General features: G+C 53.7%; 1 protein-coding gene across 4 annotated transcripts in view; it reads left to right on the top strand.

Moving 5' to 3' along the window:
• The window catches only part of P2RY8 (P2Y receptor family member 8), a 55,409-nt gene extending 32,446 nt beyond the window's left edge, over positions 1-22,963 (top strand). For 2 of the 4 annotated variants that reach the window (XM_032618808.1, XM_032618810.1), the window contains exon 2: positions 17,985-22,963. In XM_032618808.1, coding sequence (XP_032474699.1) covers positions 18,011-19,072 — 1,062 coding nt within the window. In that variant the 5' untranslated portion in view covers positions 17,985-18,010 and the 3' untranslated portion in view covers positions 19,073-22,963. Of the gene's footprint in view, positions 1-13,465; positions 13,892-17,984 lie in introns of those variants that run through there. The other 2 variants (XR_004347946.1, XM_032618811.1) reach the window with 2 other exon arrangements.
• Positions 22,964-25,209: the final 2,246 nt, after the last annotated feature.

The raw sequence follows: 25,209 nt of genomic DNA, 5'->3' as shown, positions 1-25,209 counted from the left end.
CAGGGAAGCACAGCAGAGGCGTCCTCAGGCTTCTCCCTGCGATTTATGAGGCACTTTAAAAAACTGAGCTATAATTCACACAACATACAATTAACCCTTTTAAAGTCAACAATACGGGGGCATTTAGCACAGCCACAATATTGTGCAACCATCACCTCTGTCCAGTTCCAGAAAATTCTTATCCCCCCAAAAGGAGACCCTGTCCGCACGGAGTAATCAGCCCTCATCCCCAACTCCCTGCGGACTCTGGCAACCAAAAATCTGGTTTTTGTCTCTGTGGATTTGATGATACTGGACACTTCACATAAATGGAGTAATAAAATATGTGTCCTCCTGCATCTGCTTCTCTCACTGGGCATCGTGTGTTCAAGGTCCATCCACGCTGTAGCCTGTGTCAGAGCTTCACTCCTTGTCCTGGCTGAGGCATATCCCATGATGTGGATGGACCCCATGCTGTGTATGCACCCACCCACCCACCCATCTATCCACCCACCCATCCATCCACCCACCCATCCATCCACCCACCCACCCACCCATCCATCCATCCACCCATCCACCCATCCGTCCATCCATCCATCCATCCATCCATCCACTCACCCATCCATCCATCCACCCACCCATCCATCCATCCACCCATCCATCCACCCATCCATCCACCCATCCATCCATCCATCCACCCATCCACCCATCCATCCATCCATCCACCCATCCATCCATCCATCCACCCATCTATCCATCCATCCATCCACTCACCCATCCATCCATCCATGGACACTTGGGCTGTTTCCACCCTTCGTTGTCAATACTATGGCTATGAACATGCGTGTACATGTTTCCGTGTGGACATACGCTTTTATTTCTATTGAGCTTCTACCTAGGAGGATAAGTGCTCGATCACATGGTAACTCTACATTTAACTAATTGAGGAACCACCAGACTGTTTTTACGAGGCAATCTGTAAAGAGTGAGGAGTTGAAGGGGACAGGATGAACTCTATCCTCGGTCCAAGTCCCCCGGCTTCCCACCTCATCTGGGGCCACCGTTCACACTAGGAATTGTCGGGCCACCCCTTAGTCTAGCCTGGCTCTCAGACCCCAGACTTGTATTGAAATGCTGACCATAATAATCGATGTATTAAGTAGTTTGTCCCGGGAAGGACCACATAAATCTATGTGTGTGGGTGACCCCATCAATCTCAGAATGGTCCTTTGCCTTATCACCACCCGTTTCTTGGGTTGAGACATGTCCCCCCAAATTCACATCTGCCCACAGCCTCCAAACAGGACCTTACTTGGAAACAGGGTCTCTGCAGATGTGATGCAGTGAAGGGTCTTAGATGAGGTCCTCCTGGACGAGGGTGGCCCTACATCCAATGACAGGGTCCTTCTAAGAGACAGAAGAGGAGAGACACAGACACAGAGGAGAAGCCCCGGGAAGACAGAGGCAGAGACGGGAGGGATGGGACCACAAGCCCAGGGACGCCTGGAGCCCCAGAAGCTGGAAGAGGCGGGAAGGACCCTCCCCTGGAGCCTCTGGAGGGAGCGCAGCCCTGGAACACCCTGACCTCAGAGGTGTGGTCTCCAGGATGGGGGAGGATGGATGCTTTAAGTCCCCCGTTTGGAGTGTTTTATTCTGACAGCCCCAGGACACGGACCCATATTGACAAGTTTCCACTCTCTCCATGGGCACTGGGAATCCACAGTCACCAGCTCGCACTTTTTACTATAAACTAGAGCCCCTGCCTCCACCACTGATTTATCTATCTTTAACTTTCTGGCCCAGCAAGGAATCCCAGGCTCACGGGCACTGCCACTCCCTGCCACCCGTGACTCAGCCTGGAATTAGCCATTTCCTGACCCTGAGTTGTCACCCTCGGGCCCTGCATCTCCTTCTGGGGTTGGTGGCTCACCTTTCCTATGGAAAGGTGGCACCCCACTGACCTCATCTCTTCCCCAGTAAACAGCTTCCAAGCTCCACCTGGTTTTCCGTTTACTCATTTCCAGACCTAACCCTTGCGGGGGGAGGGGTGGGTCAATGTCTGACCATGCATCTCAAAACGTGTGTGTTCATTTCGTTTATGAACGAGACACACACGGGTGGTCAATCCTTCTACTAATTCTTAGCAAAGGGCAACGTCTTTCTTATGTTCCAGATGAAAACCAGAATTCAATTTGCAAGCCCTGAAATGTTCTTCTCAGGCCCCCATGGGTCATCTTGGACCCTCTCTGGAGGATGGGCTTCTTCCTTGGAGACCCTCACTCCAGGCCGTCTCTGATTCGCCGGGTACCCTCGTAGGTTTTGGTGTGTGGTCTGCTCAGCCCGGAAGACCCCAATCTCTGACCTTCTCCACCTGTGCCTGGGGGCTTGGGGGCAGGGAACCCAAGTGGGAGGCGTGTCTGTGAAGTTTCATGTGTGATGCAGCTGACTGTCCAAGAGGGCTTATTATGGTGACTTCGTTTAAAATATCCTTTTTGCAGGGGGGCACAAAGCACTTCCTAAAAAGTTGCCCTGACATGCATCTGTGTCTGTGCTTGTCGCCACTTTAGGGGAGCTTTTCCACTTTACCAAGAGAGACGTTTCCACGGCATCTCCAGAGCAGGAAAAAGTATATGTCACACCTCGGGGTTCTGGTCACCAGGGGTCTGAATCGAGACACCAAGGATGGAGCCCCTCTTGGGGTTCAGGCAGGAGCGAGATGACAGTGGTACCTTGGTCCCTTCTCAAAGGTTCCTTAGATGGTTTTCTCCCTGGCACCTGGGCAGGTCACATTGATAGCAGTTGGATGAAAGGAATCACCGCGAATATGATTAAACGGTTGTATGGCTAGCCAGTAACCTAGAGAAGGCATTTGAGTGACCATCTTTAAATAGAGGAGAGCCATTAGTAAATCAAGGGTGTACACCTCTCTCTCTGTAGGTCTGTCTCTATCTCTCTGACCCTCTGTCTCTACTGATCTGTTAAGCAAGTCTCTCCACGTTGTCCACACAGCTGGCGTTCCGGTTCACCCACGAAAGAAGCGCTTTTGAATCTCACAATACGTGCTACTTGCAAACTCCTATTTCCCAGCAGGGCCCCAGCCAACACCCCCCAGGCCGGCTCTTTTCTCTTCTTTACATCGTCACTTCGCGTTCATTACCGCTTAACTAATGCATCCGTGTCAGGTTGCTTCCTGCCTCACAGACGGAGGCTAAATGTGCAGGTGTGATTCAGCCCAGACGGCTGAGAGGTGCAGCTTGAAAATGGAAACAAAACAAACCAAAAAAACCCCATTGTCATGCAAAAGGAAAGCAGAGGCTTTTTGCTTTGGGCAGAATGTGGTCTCTGGCTACTTTGGTGTCGCCCAGAGCTCAGAGAGCAAGACACGGGAGGCCAGGAACACTGGAGCGTGCAGGAGGTGGATGAAAATCACCTGTGTGTAGACGGCCAGCAGCATGCAAATCACCTGTGATGGACTGTGTGCAGATTGTGTAATCAAAGGGAAAATAAACGGAGGGACGGAGAAAAGAGCCCCGCTTGTGTGTTTGCGCTTAGCGGGGAGCGTCCTCGCCCTGCGGTCTGAGGGTTCTGCCGAGAGCACAGAGGGACAGACGCCCCGTCTGTCCTCCGTCGCCCACAGCTGCCTCGTCTCTGCTGCTCCATCCTCACTTTGAAGCTGGCAGAACCTAGTGTCCCCTTAGGGGCGAAACAGAGGTAATGGGAGTCTTGTGGCTACAAAGACGGGGAACCTGGAGGGCGTGGAAGCTTGAAGGCATCAGGTCCCACTCAGGAAAGTGTGGTTCCCGCCTCCAAGTGAGCAGACGGCCACAGAGGATGCAAGCACCCTCTTATAACGCCCAGCGTGGAAGAGAGTTCCCATTTCAGATCCTCACTGGCATGTGGTGGTGGTGTTTGCAGATCTTAGTCATTCTGATAGCTGCCAGGTGGTATCTCGTTCTCGTGGCGGTAATTTACAATTCCCTGAGAGGCAACCAACGGGGAGCATTCTTTCCTGTGCCTCGTTGCCATCTGTACATAGTCTCTGATGAAGTGGAGTCTTTGGCCCGTTTTTATATTGGGTTGTTTGTTTTTCTTATTGTTGATTTGTAAGAGCTCTTTGTATATTGTGGATTCCAGTCTTTTTTTTTTTCTTTCAGATGTGTCTTTTGCAAATATGTTCTCCCAGTCTATGGCTTGTCTTCTTATTGTATTTACAGGGTCATTTGCAGAGCAGACTTTTTTTAAAATTTTGACAAAGTCCAGCTTATCCGTGCTTTCTTTCATGGATTGTGCCTTTGGTGTTGTATCTAAAAATATCTGATTGAAATATGCAATCAGATATTCAGATTGCCATGCCCAAGATCATGTAGGTTTCCTCCTGCATTACGTTGTAGAAGTGTTATAGTTTTGTGTTCTACATGTAGGTCTCTGGTCCATTTTGAGTTAATTACTGTGAAGTGAGCAAGGTCTGTGTCTAGATTCCCTTTTTTTTTTTTTTTTTCCATGTGGATGTGAGTTGTTCCAACACCATCTGTTGAAAAGAGACTCTCTTCACTCCACTGTATTGCCTTTGCTTTTTTGTCAAAGATCAGTTGACCATATTTATGGTGTCTACTTCTGACTCTCTATTGTGTTCCACTGATAAATTTCTCTATTCTCTTTCACCAACACCACACTGCCTTAAAAAAAAAATTACCTAGAATATTCCTAAAAGGTCATGTTCCTCTTTTTTTAATTGAAGTATAGTTGATGTACAATATTATATGTTACAGGTGTACAATCTAGTGATTCACAATTTTTAAAGGCTATACTCTGTTTATAGTTATTATAAAATATTGGCTATATCCCCTGTGCTGTACAGTATATCCTTGCAACTTATTTCATTTTTCTTTTAATTTTTTTAAGGGGTTAGAGAAACTTTACTTCTCTCTGCTGCGGGAAAACCCACCACAGCTTATCTTTTTTGTGTGTGTGTCTTTTTCTATTTATTTATTTATATAGTTGCGGTACCTGGGATCTTCGCTGCGGTGTGAGGGATCTTTAGCTGAGGCATGCATGTGGGATCTAGTTCCCGGACCAGGGATCGAACCTGGGCCCCCTGTATTGGGAGTTCAGGGTCTTATCCACCGCACCACCAGGGATGTCACAACCACAGCTTATTTTACGCATCATAGTTTGTACCTTCTGCTCCCCCATCCCTGTATTGCCCCTCCCCGCTTCCCTCTCCCCCCATTTGCTTCCTGTAGCGTTAGAGCAAGTCTTGAAGTCAGGTAGTGTCAGTCCTGCAATTTTGTTCTCCTTCCGTCGTGTGTTGCCTATTCTGGGTTTTTTGCCTCTCCCTATAGACTCCAGAATCATTTGGTCTAAATCCACCTCTTGTAACGAGGTGTTAGGATGGCAGGTGTCTCTGCGGTGCCCCGAACAAGGCCCTTAAGGCAAGACTTACAGCCCCAGTTGGGGAGACAGTCAGGTTCAGGTCGGTGAGTGAGCCCAGGGACATCTCAGATACAACTGCTTTACAAGAGTTTGGGATTTTATGTTGTGTTTTCTTGGATCCCACCATGCGTTTGCTCGGCAGACACGGAGCCTCTGCAAAGAGCAGACATACTGACGATCCCTGTGTGTGATGGCACACGAGGAATAGTGACAATACAGCCTGGGGAACAGAAAATAACAAACATTGGACTTCCCTGGCGGTCCAGTGGTTAAGACTCTGCGCTCTCAGTAAAGGGTGCGCAGGTTCGATCGCTGGTCAGGGAGCTGAGATCCCACATGCCTCGCGGCACAGCCAACAAACAAACCAACCAGAATTCCCATCACGTATCAACAGCTGCTACCATCATGCTAACCAGACAGAGTTCTGAGTGGCCCAATGGCGCGTCAGTCTTGGTTTCCGAAAAGGAAACGCCAGCGTGAGAGCATGAGAAAGGCGCCCAACCTCTGTGGCCGTTATGAAGGTGTGACTTGAAACTTCAGTCAGATGCCGCTTACCGCCCATCAGATGGAAAAGATGAGACAGGCCGCTGACAGATTTTTGGTGACAACTTGAGGAATGAGCTCCCCACCTCCATCCTCCTGCGCTTGTTCTATTTTCCGCAAATTCAAATTGGTACCGTGTGTGGGAAGGGTATTTGGTGATGGCCTCTCTGCTTCAATCTTCCGGAAGACACTGTAGAGAACTGGTGTCATTCCTTCCTTCAGGCTTTGGTAGAATGCATCATGAACCCATCTGGACCTGGTGCTTCCTGCTTTGGAAGGTTATTGATTATTGATTCAATTTCTCTCATAGATATAGACCTAATCAAATGGCCTGTTTCTCCGGGTGCCTTTTGGCATATGACGTCGAGGAAGTGGCCCATTTCACCTCGGTAATCAAATCTGTGGCATAGATAGGATTGTTCATGTTATCCCTTTAACCTCCTTTTAACGTCCGCGGGATCGCTAGTGATGTCCCCTAGTTGATTTCTGATATTTGTAATTTGTGTCTTCTCCCTTTTTTGCTCAGCCAGCCTGACTAGAGGTTTATCGATTTTACTGATCTCTTCAAAGAACCAGCTTTTGATTTCTTTTTCTCTCCTCAATTGATTTTCTGTTTTCAATTTCATTGATTTCTGCTCTCGCTTTTATTATGTCTTTTCTTCTGCTCGCTTGGGATTTAAAAGGCTCTTCTTGTTCTAGTTTTCTAAGGAGGAAGCTTAGAGGGTAGGTTTTAGATCTTTCTTCCTTTCCAACACATGCATGCAATTTAAAAAGTGCACACTCTTTGTTTCAGCAACGCTACTCCTAGGAATCTGTCTTAGAAGACGTTATCACATGCTTGCACAGAAATGCTTGCAGGGGTGTGAGTCAGCACAGTCCAGGTAATCCCTCCAGGTAATGCCCACAGCCTGGGGAGCAGGGTGAAATACCCACAGAGCATTCCAGCGTGGAAAATGGCAGAGAGGAACTCTATGTAAGTTCGAAGTGGGAACGTTGGGACAGGTGATATGTACAGCATGCAGGTTAAAACTCCCACCTGTGTGGGTGCAGGCACATACACGTGTGTGTGTGTCATGTACACCGAGACGTGTCTGCAAGGATGCTACACAGCAAACATATCCCAGTGGTCACCTCTGGGCGGGGGGAGCGGGGAGGGGCCTTGTCCTGCAGGGGAAAAGCATGAGGTCAGACACAAATACTGCTGTTTCTTTTTATTCCTTGACCCAGAGCAAATATGTGTCTGCTCTATAATTGGAACGTCTAAACGCTTAAGCAATGTTGTGACTCTTTGGAGCCTGGAAGCTCAGTAGACCCTACCTCTGCCTCTTCTTGGGCTGTGGGAACTCAGGAAGCTGCACAGAAGAGACAGCTTTGACCCTGGTCTTGTTGGGATGAGTTGGGCTCCAGTGGGGAAGGGCCAACAGGAATGCAAAGGGAGCCCTGTACGGGGGAAGGTGCAGGGTGTGAGACTTCTGGTATGTACCTCAAAGGCATCTTGTCCTCAACCTCCTCCCTGCCCCTCTGCTTCTCCAGCTCCTGCCCTCTCTGGTCAAGCTTCTCTCTTGGTCTATAATTTCTCTGCAGTCTCTCTAGTTCTTGGGATTTCTCTCCCCAAAAGATAGAGAGGTAGAGATATATATATAGAGAGAGATCATAGATAGATGATCGATACATGATTCATAGATAGATAGATAAATGATAGATACATGATAGATAAGCAGATAGATGGATAAATAGATGATAGATAGATAGATAGATATAGTAGACAGGTGATAACTGAAGGGATGGATAGATAGATAGGAGAGAGATGATAGGTTGATAGATACTTAGATGATAGGTGGATAGCTGGATGGATCATAGATGAATGATAGGTAAATAGACAGATAGATACATAGATATATAGATACATAGGTGCGTAGGTAGATGGATAGATAGTCTCTCATGCAAGTCAGCGTTTCTCAGCCTCAGCATTACTGACGTCGGGGCTGGATGACTCTCTGATGTGGGGCGTCCTGGGCATTGTGGGGTGTGAAGCAGCATCCCTGGTCTCCACCCGCCAGGTGCCAGGAGCTCCCCCTCTCTCAGCTGTGACAACCAGAAATGTCCCCAGACGTTGCTGAGTGTCCGCTGGCGGGGATGACAATGTTGACTGGGTGAGAACCCCTGGGGTCCATCCACTATCTCTGCCCCCCTCAGGCCCCTCATATATCGAGATGACCTGTCAACCAAGACTCTTGCTCCAACAAGTTTCAGTGTGTGAACGGGGACCACGGGACCATGTCTTACTGGCCATGCCAGTAAGTTGGCCCAAAGCTGAATTCTCCTTGAAGCCAGCGTGACTCTGTCTACAAACATACACCTGTGCCCCTGTCCCCACCAGGGCTGGACGGGATGCTGTGTCTGGGTCCTGGGGGGTGTCCCCCAGCGCTGTGAGTCTCTGGAATAAGGGGTGCTGGGGGGAAAGCTTACCCACTGTGGGCAGGAGACCTGACCAGGAGAGCCTGAAGTATTTCTTTAGTCCTTGGGTACAGCTCCACGTTGGCTGGAGCTTCCATTCATCCTGGGCTTCAGCAGAGCTCATTTATATGCCCTCCCCCTGAGAGTGTTGGCCAAAAAAGGGGGAGAGGTCACATCAATATATGTTGATGTTGCTTGCCATGCAGTTTTTACATCTTTCACTATTTCTATCCCTCCTCCCTGCTAGCGATGTCACCCCTGAGGCTGTCGGCTGTGTCTTCATGTCTCTCTGTTTCCTACGATCTCATCCTTTCGGGCTCCATCTTTTCTTTGAGATCCCTCCCTCTCTTTTATTTTGCAGGATCATTGCTTTGGCTTTCTGCAGCCTGTCAGCTCAATCCTTTCTCTTTTCCCTTGTGCGTTTTTCTCCTGGGGCTGCTGGGGGGCTTCAACAACACAGATTCAGCGTCTCTCCTTTCCGGAGACCTGAAGTCTGAAGTCAAGGTGTCTGCAGGGTTGGTTCCTCCTGGAAGCTGTCGGGGAGACTCTATTCCACGCCTCTCTCCCAACTTCTGGTGTTTCCTGGCCACCCTTGGCATTTCTTGGATTACAGAAGCATCACCTCCGTCTCTGCATCCATTCCCACCTGGCTGTCTCCCTCCTTCTGTGTGTTTGTGTCCAAATGTCCCCTTTTTATAAGGACACCGGTCATAGTGGACTCAGGTCCCACCCTGCTCCAGTGAGACCTCAGCTAAATCTAACTAATTACGTCTGCAAAGACCCTCCTTGGAACTAAAGTCACACGCTGACCTACAAGGAGTTAGGACTTCAACCTATGAACTTGGGGGGAGACGGAGTTCACCCACGACAACCACAGAGTTTCCTATGTCTTCCGTGAGTTTCCCATGGTCGACCAGAAAACCCAATGCAGCTTCCTCTACCAGGCAGCTCCAGAAGCATCAGCCAGGTCCTGGGGTCGCTGGCAAGAAGGGGGTCTTCCACACGAGGCTGGTGGTGAGGGCGCACAGCCTCCCTGGCGTCCCGACCCTTGAGGGAACGGCCAGAATTCCTGGGCGTGATGGTTAGATTCCAGACCAGCCTTGTGTTCCCTCCACCTCTGCAGCATGGGTGCCCGGGGTGGGCGGAGGGGGTCTTCTCTCCGAAAACCAAGGCCTCAGCCTTGGTGCTGGAGGGGATGTGGCTAAAACTGGAACCCTCACCCTGGGATGCACTGAGGTCAAAGAGCTCTTAGAAATAATCTCCTTGATGCCTGAAGTTGGCTGAGTGGGGGTCTGCAAAAAACATATCCGCGTCCTGGCCTCCAGAGCCTATGAATGTGATTTGTTTGGAAACAGGGTCTTTGCAGATGTGATGAAATGAAGGATCTGCAATGAGGTCCTCCTGGAATTGGGGTGGCCCTACATCCCACGACAGGGTCCTTCCACAAGTGTGTCAGACAGTCGGTGACCCTGAGATATTCTTTAAAAGCCTATTGATTATTGGCACCTATGTAAGGATTCTGGAAAGACAAGTGCATCAAATGTCATGATCAAATTCCAGGAGAAAGTCCCCTGTTATGAGCTGAGTTGTTTATAGGGCTCTTGCCCAGTGGGAGGGTGTGGTGAATTGAATGGTGTCCCCCAAGATTCATGACCACCCAGGGGTATTATTTGGAAACAGAGTCTTTGCAGATGTGATGAAGTGAAGGGTCTGAGATGAGGTCCTCCTGGAGGAGGGTGGCCCTAAACCCAATGACAGGGTCCTTCTAAGATACAGAAGGTGAGAGACACAGACACAGAGGAGAAGCCCCGTGAAGACGGAGGCAGAGACGGGAGGGAGGCGGCCACAAGCCCAGGGACACCTGGAGCCCCCAGAAGCTGGAAGAGGCGGGAAGGACCCTCCCCTGGAGCCTCTGGAGGGAGTGCGGCCCTGGGACACCTTGAGCTCAGACATCTGGTCTCCAGGACTGGGGGAGGATGGATGCCTGTTATTGCAAAGCCCCCAACTTGCGGTCATTTGTTAGGACAACCCAGGACACCCCCCAGTTACTGACCTAGTTAATATTTATGGGCACACCCCAGTTTATGACATGCTTCACCATCACTGGGTCACTTGGTACCCTGGCAACCCTCAGAGGATGAGTCTATATCCCCGATGTGACCCATGAGGACACTTGAGTGTTTGGGTGGGGAGACCCCACGCCACTCGTTTTCCCAGCACTTCCCACATCGGTCAGCTGTTAGAGCAGCGTGGCTCCGTCATCCTGAGTCTGTTGAACAAAATCTGTGGGGTGGGAGCTGTGCCGGGTATGAGAGGAACCAGTGGTCCCTGCAGCGATCAGCCGGGCAGGGCTGCTCAGCCCATGTGCATCTCTGGAGTGAATATTCTACGTACCACGAGGCACCATCCATTTGGAGGCTCCGGCATCACCAGCTCTCTGAAGCAGTGGCCCTTGAACGCCTCGGGGCTGAAGCTCCCAGGGCTGCCGTAGCAGAGCACCACAACCCCAGGAAACCCAGAAGGAAGGCCAGTCCACGCTGCACAGGGCCGGGTCACGGCTTCCCGGGGTCCAGACCCTCCAGTCCCCGCCACTGTGAGTTTAGCCCCAGCACTCGGGAAACACTGGCTGTGATGGTTGAAAGGATATGGGGGGGGGGGCGGTCCCCAAACGGCACTCATCCCTTTGACTCAGGGGTGCTTTTCACCTCCCCACCTGAGTAAGACCCACCTCAACAGAGATGGAAGGACCACTGTTCTCAGCATCTCCAAGCTTCACGTCTCGGGAGTGGCCCCAGGCTGGGTGTGACTGATAAGCAGTTCCGTTCACAACAAACAAAAAGTGGAAACCCATGTGTCCATGGATGGATGGATGGATGGATGGGTGGATGGATGGATGGATGGATGGGTGGATGGATGGATGGATGGATGGGTGGATGGATGGATGGATGGATGGATGGATGGATGGGTGGATGGATGGATGGATGGATGGGTGGGTGGATGGATGGATGGATGGGTGGATGGATGGATGGATGGATAGGTGGATGGATGGATAAACAGCATGGGGTCCATCCACACAGTAGAATATGACTCAGCCATGAAACGGAGTGAAGCTCTGACACAGGTGACCACGTGGATGGACCTTGAACACACGGTGCTCAGTGAGAGAAGCAGACACCGAAGGACACACAGTGTGTGATTCCGTTGATAGGAAACGTCCAGAACAGGCAAATCCATAGACACAGAAGGCAGATTAAGGGCTGGGGGAGGGAGATAGGGAGTGATCTTAATGGGGACGGGGTCTCCTTTCGGGATAATAAACACTTTCTAGAAACAGATAGAGGCGATGGTCCCAAAACCTTGTGAATGTGCTCCGTGCCACCGAATGGTCCACTTTAAACATAGTCACTCGTACGACACGTGAATTTGAACTTAGTTTGTAAACCTGTATCCATGTGCGCTGGGGCAGGGGAGTGTGGGGTGATGGCCGTGGTGTGCAAGGTTTCTTTTCGAGACAATGAAAATGTTCTGGGATCACGTGATGGGGGTGGATGCACATCTGCAAATCTATGAAAAACTGCTGCAGTGTGCGTTTTTTAAAAAATTTTATTTTATTTACTTATTTTTGGCTGTGTTGGGTCTTCGTTGTTTTGCACACAGGCTTTCTCTAGTTGCGGCGGGCGGGGGCTACTCTTCGTTGCCGTGCGCGGGCTTCTCATTGCAGTGGCTTCTCTTGTTGCGGAGCACGGGCCCTAGGCGCGCGGGCTCAGTAGTTGTGGCTCGCGGGCTCTAGAGCGCAGGCTCGGTAGTTGTGGCGCACGGGCTTAGTTGCCCTGCAGCATGTGGGATCTTCCCAGACCAGGGCTCGAACCTGTGTTCCCTGCGTTGGCAGGCGGATTCTTGACCATTGCACCACCAGGGAAGTCCTGAGGTGCCCATTGTAAATGGGGGAACTTGATGATATATAACTTACAGCTCAATAAGACTATTAAGAAAAAAGAGACCAAGACGGGGGGCGGGGGGCCTGCAGGGGGGATGCACGGGAGCCCTGGACACCTGAGACGCAGCTGAGTCTGTGTCTCAGAACTGCCTGCGGTTTCCTGCAGAGAACAAGCCAGAACTTCCCACCCGCCGCCTCCAGGGCGCCTGCTTCGGGCAGCCCTGTGTCCGGTGCCTTTTGCAAGAGCGACCTCTGCTCGCTCAGCGCCTGGGGAGCGTCTGGCGGCCACCAGTGGCTGTTTGTTGCTCGTTTCACAAAACTTCCATCCTGTCACCGCCCAGACCTCCTCCAGGTCCAAACCACAAACGCCGTGGGTTTCAGAGAAGCCGGCATCTGTTAGAGGTGATTTCTTTATTAATCAGCCGTGATCTCTGCAGCCGGCGGCAGGCTGGGCTTCCGGAGCCCCAAGGGGGCTGCCTGCCCTCCCCTGAGATGGTACAGGTGAAAGCACCGGGGGGCCCACGGCGGGGGGAAGGCAGCAGCTACAGGGCTGCAGAGGGTGGCCGGAGCCTCCTGATATCCACATGGGTTTTCTGCAACCCATGCAGGGCAGCCGCGTGTTATGCAAATTCACACTCTTTTGAAGCTCCCACCTGGAGGTTAGGACAGATCAAAACCCCTGGGGGGTGGGGCTGGCATTCATAACTGTTTGAGCAGAAATGGAAAAAGGCCTCCCAAATGCCGCCCCGCCCTCGGAATTCCACTCGAGGGGGATGGGTTCCCTGTCTGAAGCTCTGTCCATCATCGATCTTCTCAGACCACCACCCCCATCCCCCGGGGACACACAGCAGCCTCCCAGGTCACCACCCCACCCCCTACCCCCCCTACCCCCCCCCCCCCCCCCCCCCCCCCCGTCTTCTGTAAATTATTGGCATCTCTCCCTTCCATGGGTCCCGCTGCAGCATCCACGGGAATCCCAAGAAGTACGGCTCCCTTTTCCTCCTGAAGCCGAGGATGGATGGAGGTGGGTGGCTGTGAGGAGGGGCCAGTACCCACCCCCCGCAATGACCATAGGATGGCACCTGGCCGTGAGCCAGCAGAGCAGAAAGCTTCCCACTCAAAGTGAAACTCAGGCCATTTTTAAGTGGGTTTGCGGAAGCTCGCTGTGCACACACTCACCACAGATGGCACGTCTCCTGCAGAGGAAGAAAGACCAGGACAGGAAGGCTTGAAAGGGGAGTTGCAATCAGATCAGAGTCGAAGCTGGGTCCTGGCCTCGCCGGTGGCTCAAGGACCACGTTTCCCGCTAACAGACATCCAGGGATGGACGCCCCTGTGACCATGTCGGGACAAGTCAAACTGCAGTGCGGATGGGAGCCGTGGGTGTCTTAGGGTCCTGATGCCCGGCTGAGCCCCACGCCCTGATTTCAGGAGCCCCGGCATCGTACACACTCGCGGTCAAATGCAGAAGGGACAGCCTCGGCCAACGGCAAAATAGCAATGCGGTCATCCCCGGCGGGATCTCGAGAAGAGAAGTAAGAGGTACGGTGAGAAACACAGACCTCGAAACCCCAAGCCAATGGCAGAGTTTCCTCTCGTGGGGTGTACGCTGGGCTCCAGGGAAAGCCCCCAGGCTGGCTAAGACCCGGCCAACTTTTACACGACATGCTGTTTGCACCAGCTTGCTGCTCCGGTTTCCGAGTCCCAAACCCTCGGGGGCAAAGGGCTTCTCCAGGTGACCCCAGCCAGAGGGAAACTCTGGATTCAAGTGGAGCGAGTCAAAACCCAGGTGAACCCATCAGGGAGACCTAAGAGCCAGATGCGGGGTCCTGTGAGGTGCGGTGCAGGGAATACACACCTGTGACCACTGCCGTGTCACCACCACAGCTCACATGGTGCTGAGGTGCCTGCAGCCACGGGCTGAGGCCATCAGTATAACGTCTGTCTGGGTCAGTTCGGGCAGCTATCACAGAATATTGCAGATGGGGCAGCTTAAACAACAGACATTTACTTCTCCTAGTCCCGGAGGCCGGACGTCGGGGATCAAGGTGCCAACGGGGTCACATTGTGGTGAGGACCTCTTCCTGGCTTGCACACGGCCCCTTACAGGAACGTGGCATCCTGGGCGGATCCTCAGCACAACAGCACACCTAACGGTCCCTTACAGCATCCTTAAGCCATGTCCTTGACCCCCACCAGCTGTCCCCACCCCGTGGACTCCAGGTCAGGTGCCATCTTTGAAAGTGAGAAAACGCGCACGCCGTGCTTCTCTTTCTTTCTTTTGTGTTTGTTTGTTTGTTTTGTTGGGGTGTTTTTGTTGCTGGTTTTCCTACTTTAAGTGTTAAAGCTCTTTTGTCCAGCATTCGAAGAAAGAGAAATCCGGTGTCCTCCAGGTCGATAGGGCAGCAAAGCCGTCACCCAGACTTTGAAAACCAGCAGAAGTGAACAGTGAGCCGCCTTTGGTTTGCATTTACATAAGAAATTAGAAAGAAAGTGAAACGGGGACCCGCTGTGCCCAGAAGGCGGGGTGTAGGCAGCCCCAGGGATCCCTTGTCACCGCAGGGCCCGGGCCCTCCCTCTCTGCGGGTCTGAGGGGCCGGCAGTCAGGAGTGGGGTGTGCGGAGAGCTGGGTGGACTTCTCTGTCACGGGGGCGGGGGGCAGATCAGCGGGAAAAACAGAAGTTCAGGAGTGCGAGGCTCAGGTGCCAGCAGCTCAGAGCCCACTGGCTCCGGAGGGCATCCAGGGCATCTGCCCACACCTCAGTTATGCCCATATTTGCAGGAGGGACCCGGCGTGTTGGGACCTGGCATCGGCATGGCTGCCCAGCCCAGGGCTCTGGGGCTCTGGCTCCAGACTCTGCTCCGTGAGCTCTGAAGGGCAGGCTTGGTGCTCCACAGCGGCTCCAGGCAAAGAACAGGGGCTTTCGTGCCATGAACGTGGGCAGGAGACCCAGCCACTTGTTGCCAGCTGGTTTTGGTTTTAATGTTTCTGATAAAGCGTGGCGTGAGGACCCGGTGGGAGGTGTCGCCGTGGGCAGGGCCCTCCCACCTCTGTTATCCCGAGCGCTCTATGGAAGGGTCTGGAGATGCAAACCCACTGTCTCTTAACATGAGGGTCAGCATAAAAGTAACGAGCATCTCGTCATGGTCCCCCAGCCCCAGGAGGGCCCTCAGGACCATTGGCTCTGTATCATCAGTGTTCTTTGGAGGAACAGAAACCAAAGGATGGAGAGCTACAGAAGTATGTATCTATACACGTGTATATTCAATTGCATGTACATATATGTGTACACATGTACCACTGCACAGATGTGTATGTATATCTATACAGACATCCTAAGACATGCATATATATACGCGCATACACACACACATACCCTATTGCATTTATATACATACTTATGTCTACATATATACACATAAATTGTACACACATACTTGTGCAATTGTATATACATGTGTATATATATACATACACATGCATGGATATGCCATAGGATATATATCTGTGTGTGTACACACATGCGCACACACACACACACACACACACACACACATATATTGGGTTGGCCAAGAAGTTTGCTTCGGTTTTCCCATAAGACCTTACAGAAGAATCCGAACGAACTTTTTGGCCAACCCAGTGTATGCAGGCAATAGGGTTGTATGTGTAGACACGTGTGTATACATGCAATATGATATATATGCGACCGGATACGTGTGTATATACACACACACCCATACATACAACTATATGCAAGAGGATATATATATACATAAGTGTACACGTGTAGACAAACACACATGCCTATATTTGCACATATACGTACCTACAAATGTAAAATACAACATATACATAAAGACATGTATCTCAAGGAATTGGCTCACACTGGGTGTGGGGCTGGTGAGTCTGAAATCCGCAGGGCAGGGGGCGGGGCTAGAGACCCAGGCACCAGCTGACCCTGCTATCTGGACTCAGAATTCCTTCTTCTCCGGGAAACCTCAGCGTCTGCTCCTAAGACCGTGACCTGATGGGCAGTTTCCCCCACTCCTGTAACACATATTCCGATCGCATCCTCCTTTGCCCACAAAGAGCCCGTCCTATGCTTGGGAAAAGCCCTGGGAACTCACGGGGGGGGGGGCGGTCAAGACAAGAACAAAGATGCCCCACACCCGCCCGGCAGCTGTTCCATCTTCCCCATGGTTTGCAGGGAATGGGCTGCCAGCCCCACGAGGTACCTGGGCCTCTCCATGGGCTCCTGTGTTGCTGTGCACTTCCCACGAGGCAAGGAGGCCGCTGGGGTTCCAAAACCACGTCCGGCGGGGACGGCGGGGACATGGCACCTGGAAGCAGGTGCTTGCAAGACAAACACCGCTCCCTTCAACCGTGGTCCCCGGATCCCTCGGCTGGGAGCAGCCCAGGGGAGGTTCCTCTGTGGGATCATTGGGGAGGAGCAGAGGATGTTCTGTGTGGTCTGCGGGAGGGAACCCCCAGGACCTCCCATCAGGACCGGAGCCGGGCAGGGGATCCACTCCCCTTTGAAGTTTAGGAACGTGTCACCAGCACACCTCCAAGCCCCTTTTCTACCTTCATGTCCTGCTGGTGCTACCGGTGATGTCACAATAAGAGGATTATTGTGACATCACCGGGGAGGGATGGAGGGAGGGAAGACATGGGGATTATGTCTCAGGGGCCCCAACATCCCCCCCCCCGCCCCAAAGGAGCAGCCACAACGGGTGCTCTGGGATCGGGGTCCCGAACTTGGAAGGGAGTGGAGCTGCAGTGTTGGGGTGATGAGCGGTTATGGGCCAAAGGCAGGAGGCCAGGCGCAGGGTGACAGTTAATATCCTGCTGGGACCACGACGCCAGCAGCACAGCACACCCGTGTGGTCGGGGAGGGCAGTCTGCGATACCCAGCACAGCCCTGGGGTGGGGGGATCCTGACTTCACTGTGTGCCAGTGAAGAAATTGGGGCTCAGAGCATCTGAGGGAAGCTACTTTGCAGGTTGGAAACAGAGTCATTCCCTTGGTGACTTTGTAACCTTGTACCTCGGCCTCACCGCCCTGCATCCTCATGGCCCCAGCATTGAAGCCTCCGCACCGTGCCTCACAGCACACTCCCCATGCTTCCAAGTCACAGGAAGGAAGGAAGTTGCCAGGGGAGGGGCAGGAGTGCAGTGACCCAGGTGCAGCTGGGCTGTGGGCAGTTACAGGGAGAGTCCTATGTCCTCTGGCCCCAGCAGACCTGAGCCCACACCTGCTGCCTGCAGGGACAGGACACGGGGTCTCCACGTCCCGGTGTGGGGTCTCTTTCCCCCTCCACCACCCGGTGCAGGATGGAGGGGCAGGTTTGTGACCCCCATGCTGGGTCAGGAGCCTGGCAACCGGTGGTGGGTGTTTTCAAATGGTTCCTTGTAGCTTTTGTGGGTGATGCAGCCCTTGAGGATTTAGCATCTATTGGGTCTGGGATACAGGTGGAGGGCGGGAAGAGGGACCAGAAGGGAGGGAGGGCCAGCAGAGGAGGAACCGGGAGCTGCCCGCCCCTCGGGCGCCAGGGACCCTCCCATCTCTCCGTCCCTGTGCAGGCAGACCCCGTCGTCTGCCCGTCTCACCCCTGGTGCCCCTTTTCTCTTCCAGATCGGCCCCCAACCCCCGGCTCCAGGATGGACATGAACGTGACGCGTCCGGACAACGCCACCCTCCTGATGCTGCGGGACCCGGCCATCGCGGTGGTCCTGCCGGTGGTGTACTCGCTGGTGGCACTGATAAGTATCCCTGGCAACTTGTTCTCCCTGTGGGTGCTGTGCCGCCACATCGGACCCAAGACACCCTCGGTCATCTTCATGATCAACCTGAGCGTCACGGACCTGATGCTGGCCTGCGTGCTGCCCTTCCAGATCTACTACCACTGCAACGGCAACCACTGGGTGTTCGGCGAGCTGCTGTGCAACGTGGTGACCGTGGCCTTCTACGCGAACATGTACTCCTCCATCCTCACCATGACCTGCATCAGCGTGGACCGCTTCCTGGGCGTCGTGTACCCGCTGGCCTCCGCCCGCTGGCGCTGCCGCCGCTACGCCGTGGCTGCCTGCGCCGGCACGTGGCTCCTCCTTCTGGCCGCCCTGTCGCCGCTGGCCCGCACGGACCTCACCTACGCCGTGGAGGTGCTGGGCATCGTCACGTGCTTCGACGTGCTCAAGTCCAGCATGCTGCCCAGCGTGGCCATGTGGGCGGTGTTCCTCCTCACCCTGTTCGTCGTGCTCTTCCTCGTTCCCTTCGTGGTCACCGTGGCCTGCTACACGGCCACCATCCTCACGCTGCTGCGCTCGGCCGACCGCCACGGGGAGGCCCGGAGGTCCCGCGCCGTGTGCCTGGCGGCCGTGGTGCTCCTGGCCTTCGTCACCTGCTTCGCGCCCAACAACTTCGTGCTGCTGGTGCACGTGGTCAGTCGGCTGTTCTTCGGCCGCAGCTACTACCACGTGTACAAGCTCACGCTCTGCCTCAGCTGTCTCAACAACTGCCTGGACCCCTTCGTCTACTACTTCGCGTCCCGCGAGTTCCAGCTCCACATGCGGCACTACTTGGGCTACAGGCCCCTGCCCACCGGCGGCCCCGAGGGGCACCTCGAGAGCCTCGTCTCTGGACGCACGCTGTCCGTGCGCTCCGTGGAGGGGCTGGACGCCGCCGGCCGGCCCGGCGTCAAGCGGCAGGAGAGCGTCTTCTGAGCCGGGCGCCCCTCGGGGGCGGGGGCGGGGGCGGGGCAGCCGGGAGAGGGCGGCGCGGTCCTTCCCCAGCCCTGCGACAATCCACCCGCGGTCCCTCCGGGCACTGGGATTTGGCCACGTGCCCGTGGACAGGCCACCTCGGGCCCCGTGCTCTGGGGGCCCATGGGTCCCTGCGACATCACCTGTTCCCCCCGACATCACCTGGTTCCCCCCGCCCCCCGGAGCCAAGCAAACACGGGGGCTCCCCGGCGGGGATCAGGTTCTCCTTAAATATCCCCAAGCCACAGCCCCCAGACCGGAAGGTCGTCCGTCCCGGAGGTGTGGACCGAGGGTCTCTGGGCGGATGACAAGTTTCTGAGTGTTCGCAGCTACAACTGCACCTCCCTGACCCGCCTCGGGGTGCAGCTTGCCTCGGGGGGCCCCCTCTGGCCCGTTCTCTGGCTCCGCCTCCGAGCTGAGATCCCCGGGCCACGGCAAGTCGTCCTGGGGGTCTGGAGAGGCTCCTGGCCTGACCCGTGGGATCCTTGGAGGACCAGGGGAGAGCACTGACCACACGAGCCCGTAGCAGGTCTGCTCAGCACCTGGGACACACCTGTACCAGCCCCACTACCTGGGCTGCTTTGGGAAGATAAGGGGCCCAGTCCCCGGACTGCCCAGGATGCTAAACCAGCAGGTTCCCGGGAGGCCGGGATTTGCCTGAAAGAACAAACTTTTGGGTGCTTTGCACATCACAAGGAGATGCACAGGACTGGGCTCTCTTGGGAAAGGAAAACAGCCCTGCAGCCTATAAGGTGAGACCTTGGAGGGGCTGGCAGGCGGGGGCTCAGGGACCTCCAGGGTGGTTTGGCTGTGGGGCAGGTGACGTCCCCTCCGTGGGTCAGAGATGCGGATGGGGGTTGTGAGCTGATGTTCTGGAAGCACCTGGTCACATTGGAGAAGCAGACATACGTACGCTGGGGTGAACGGTGTCTCGCCAAAGTCCATGTCCGCTAGGAACCACAAAGTGTGACCTGTGGGATCAGGGTGGCCCTACATCCAACGACAGGGTCCTTCTAAGGGGCAGAAGAGGAGAGACCCAGACACACAGGAGAAGAACCGGGAAGACAGAGGCAGGGACAGGAGGGACGCGGCCACAAGCCCAGGGAAGCCCAGAGCCCCCAGAAGCTGGAAGAGGCGGGAAGGACCCTCCCCTGGAGCCTCTGGAGGGAGCTCGGTCCTGGGACACCCTGACCTCAGACGTCTGGTCCCCAGGATGGGGGAAGATGCAGGTCTGTCCGGGGTTTTAGCCTGCAGTTTATGGGAACTTGTTATGGCTGCCCTCAGACGTCTGGTCTCCGGGCTGGGGGAGGGTGCAGGTCTGTCCGGGGTTTTAGCCTGCAGTTTATGGGAATTTGTTACGGCTGCCCCAGGAGACACACACACTCTGACATTCTGAGACTGAGCCTCTGGCTCCTGCTTGGGTGGCTGCAGGAGGGCCCGGTGCCTGGTGCTGGCTCCCAGGGTGGGACCTGCTTTGTGGAATCCAGTCCCTCGGCTTGGAGGTACAGCCTGGAGGGCCCCTTCACCGTCCTCCACCCCAGGCCACGCAGCTGGGACACTCCACAGAGGACGGTGTCCGAGCCAGTGTCTGTGTTTACAGGGAGCCGAGAGCCACCCTCGGGAGCCTCAGAGGGACAGCCGGACATGCCCCTGGGGAAGGACTTGAGCCCATGGGCGGAAGGGACGAGAAAAGGGCACGTGTCCGGGAGCTGGATGGTCCGTGCGTGGCGTGCTGTCCCCCCACTCTCCCCAACTGTCCCCAAGGCGAACCCTAGAAAGCCAGGGTTCGAGGGAGCCCTCGAGGGAGCAACAGTGCGGGGTGGAAACCCTGAGCCGGAGAGACAGTGGCACCCACGTCTGGGTGTGGGCTTCCAGTGTCTGATGCTACAAAAGTGCGAAAAACCTCAAACCACCCTCACAGGACGTTTTTCTGCTGCTTTGTTATTAAGCATCACAGTTTGAATTCAGAGGAAGCCAGTCTAGGTAGTAATACCCTCCCCCAGTGGATGTCACGTCCCTCCAGCCTTTGGGTCACAGAGGGCTGTGCCAGCCCTTATTTGGTTGGCGGCCACTCAGCCATCCAGGGCTGTCGACGCCCCCATGACTTCTGCATTCTAGGGGCCCCCAGTTCCACCGAAGTTCAGGAGGTCCGACAGGGTCTTTCGAATTGCTGGGAATTTCCATCCAGAACTTCAGGTGACCGTCAGCCTGTCCGAGAGGTCCGTCAGATCACCTGAAATCCCAGGGCGGGATTTGCCCCTCTTTCGGCCTTTTAATAATGTTGTGTGTGTGTGTGTGTGTGTGTGTGTGTGTGTGTGTGTGTGTGTGTGTTCTCCCCACACACTCCTTCAATCTGTTGCCCTCTTAAGCCTCCTGTAAAATGGTAACACATTCGCATGTACATAGACATGAGAAAAAAAACAAGATGTGATTCTGTGATTCAGCTCTTGGGAGAGTGTGGGAGGAAGAACGCAGAGACCCACATCCCTGACTTCTCCCCGTGTGCTGGGCGGACAGGTTTCTCCCTCGGACTCCTGAGACCCCTGCCTGACCAAGACCCTCCCATCTCACGACCGAGCCGTCCCATTACCCTCCCACCAGGCTCCCTGGAATTTCAAGGATGGCAGAATCACGGTGTTCTGGGCTCCTGGCGTGAACCGGGCCAGCAGAACACGAACGGGGCGCGGGTGGAATCCAGGATTGGTTGGGTGGGATGATGGGGCTTTGGCTTTGTTAAAAGAGATCCTAAAATGCTGAAGGTGTAAATGAAAATAGTCCTGGGCGGAGTTACGATGGTTGATGCTTGCTTTAAAATACGAGAGCAGATACAAGCATGCACATGTATACCTGCGTGCATACCCGTATGTGCACACTTCACACACGTGTACACGTGCATGCGCCCACGTCTTTGTGTGTGCACGCACATGTGTGCATTTGTGCCTGCGTATTTGGGGACTGGATAAATGAAAACTACCAGAATGCCGATAGCTCATAATGCTTGAGCCTCGGTGAAGGGAACACAGGGTTTCATTATGTCATTCTCTTTACTTGAGCCTGTTTTAAAATATCCATGCTAAAAACAGGTGGTTTGTTGGAAACTCTCGCACGGAGACATTGATTTATTTTTTCTTCCAGCGTCCGATCTGTCTTTGGAAACCTATACGATTCTGTAATGCCAATGAGATTCCTTAGTGCTGTTAAAATACCTCTAGGGTAGGAGTGGATGTAAATAAACGTGCAGGGCGGGTTCCTAAATGGGATGAGATGTGTAAGATTACTGCTGTGGGACTCACCGATAAAGGCCACAACGGTGGCCCGGAGCTGGTGAGTTAGCCAGCAGGGAGTCGAACCCAGCACCTGCCTCAGAATCCCATCCCACACCCGTGGGGACCCAGCTTTGGCTGGTAACCCCTGCCGGACGTCCCTGGCTAAATCCCTAGTTTACAGAGTGTCCCGTGCCAACCACCGTTCCTTTCTTGCCTCCCTCGTCACCTTGTTGAGTTTGTCTGTCACCAAGACCTTCCTACAGCGTAAGTCAAAGCCATCAAGACATCCGTCAGCCTGCTCCCCTCCTTGTCCACAATCCTGAGAAAGATGGAAGCTGGAACATCTAAGGAAAATGAGAGGATCGCAGGCTGGATCCCAGAAGAGCACGGGGAAAACGGGAGAGATTCCAACACCAATCCCTCCTCGGAAACGGACCGATGTCGGTTCTTCGTTATAGCGGGGATGTCGGGTGTTAACATGACGGGGAAGGATGGGGGAGGCGGCTGAGGAGCCTCAGTATCATGCTGACAAGTGCCCTGTACACCTAGAACTTCCTCAGAATAAACCGTCTATTTTTGTAAGCAAGATGTTCGGCTTGTGCATTGAACTGAACAGGAGCCTTCAGGGCTGGTTCTGGAGATTCGGGGGGAATTGACCCCATCGGACAGTGATCCTTCATGAAATGGTTTTCCAGTTTGCCTTTGCAATACCTCCTCTGATGTCTTCATCCAGATAAAACTCAGTGACACCAGCATCGACAGAGGAGAACCAGTAAGGGGGCCTCAAGCTCGGCTGGAGGGCGGGCAGTTTGACACCTTTTCTGCTGTGCAATTTGAAAACAAGTATTTGTGCCTCCATCCTGACCTTTTGAGCTAAATATTCATTGTCACTGTCCAGGGGAAGATGATTCAGTGATAAGGATGCTTCCTGACTGGTTGAATTGTTACATTTCCTTGAAATGCCTAGAATTAGTAAGAAGAAGAAGAAAAAGAATTATTTCTAACCCCAGACATTTGAGGGAAACGTAAAGTTCAACCAATCAGGAAATGACTCCCCCCAAATGGGTAAAGTTTGGGGCAGGGTGAGTCCACACGGTGAATCAGAACTCACTGTGGAGGGGCTTGCTGGTGGGTGGTCAGCCCTCTGATGGGTTAACCAAGAGGGGGTTAGGGTGGGGACTTGGTGCACAGGGACCTGGTTTGCACGACCATCTGATGTCTTGTGCGGGATCAGCCAGCACAGAAGATTAAGGGGGAAAAAATAGGACATTACGATGCCATCAAAACATACATTAGGGGGCTTCCCTGGTGGCGCAATGGTTGAGAATCTGCCTGCCAATGCAGGGGAGGCGGGTTCCAGCCCTGGTCTGGGAGGACCCACGGCATGCTCCCACATGCCGTGGAGCAACTAGGCCTGTGAGCCAGAACTACTGAGCCTGTGCGTCTGGAGCCTGTGCTCCGCAACGGAAGAGGCCACAGCAGTGAGAGGCCCGCGCACTGCGATGAAGAGTGGCCCCCGCTCGCCGCAACTAGAGAAAGCCCTCGCACAGAAACGAAGACCCAACACAGCCAAATAAATAAATAAAATTAAAAAAAACATACAGGGCTTCCCTGGTGGCGCAGTGGTTGGGAGTCCGCCTGCCGATGCAGGGGACACGGGTTCGTGCCCCGGTCTGGGAGGATCCCGCGTGCCGCGGAGCGGCTGGGCCCGTGGGCCGTGGCCGCTGAGCCTGCGCGTCCGGAGCCTGTCCTCTGCAGCGGGAGAGGCCACAGCGGTGAGAGGCCCGCGTAACGCATAAAAAAAAAAAAAAAAAAAACATACATTAGGATGTCATGTTGATATATACCACATACCATGATATACCATATATATATACAGACACATGTACATCTACATAAACATAGGTATGTATTAGTTTATATATATGTGCTATGTATTAGTCAGGGGTCATTTTGGTTGTCACCGTGGTGGCGAGGGGTGCTCCTGGCACCTGGTGGGGGGAGACCAGGGATGCTCCTCCACAGCCCACAGTGCATAGGACGCCCCGTATCAGAGAGTCACCCAGCCCCCAATGTCAATAGTGTGAGGCTGAGATTTCTGACTAGAATGACTCTATCTGTAATCTATCAATTATCTGTGTATCTATCTATGTATCCATCCATCCACCCATCCATCCGTCATATCTATTTGTCTCTATATTAATAAATAATCTATCTCTAGCATTTATCCATCTCGCATTTATCTAACATCTATTTATCTATCTACGATCTATGTATCTGTGGCCATCCATCCATCTAACTGCCCATCCATCCATTGTATCTATCAATCATCTATTCACCTTATCTATCCATCATCTATCTATCTATCTATCTATCTATCTATCTATCTATCTATCTATCTATCTATCTATCTATCTATCTCTCTATCTAGTCTATCTATGTATCATCTATCTATCTATAGCCCTGGCACACAACGAGGGGCGATTCGGTCCCCCAGTGGACAGGACATGCGCAGACGGTCGGTTGTCCCCAACTTGGAGGGCAGCTACTGCCATCTAGTGGACAGAAACCAGAGATACTGCTAAATACCCTGCAATCGCCCAGGGCAGCCCCACAAAAATGAATGACCTGCCCCCAAACAGCACTAGCGCTGAGGCTAAGTGCCGCACGCCCACTGCGCCCCGTCGACCCCATCTCCGCCCCCCACCGCGCCCCGGGGACCCCTCATCTCCGTCCCCCACAGCACCCGCGGGGACGCCTCCACCGATTCACACGGACACTCCTTTTTTTTCCCCCATCGCCCTCTTAGTGCTCCCAAAGTGCCCCTTGGTC

Source organism: Phocoena sinus, chromosome X (genome assembly GCF_008692025.1).
Source record: "Phocoena sinus isolate mPhoSin1 chromosome X, mPhoSin1.pri, whole genome shotgun sequence".
Taxonomy (NCBI): domain Eukaryota; kingdom Metazoa; phylum Chordata; class Mammalia; order Artiodactyla; family Phocoenidae; genus Phocoena; species Phocoena sinus.
This window is presented reverse-complemented; position numbering and strand designations above follow the sequence as displayed.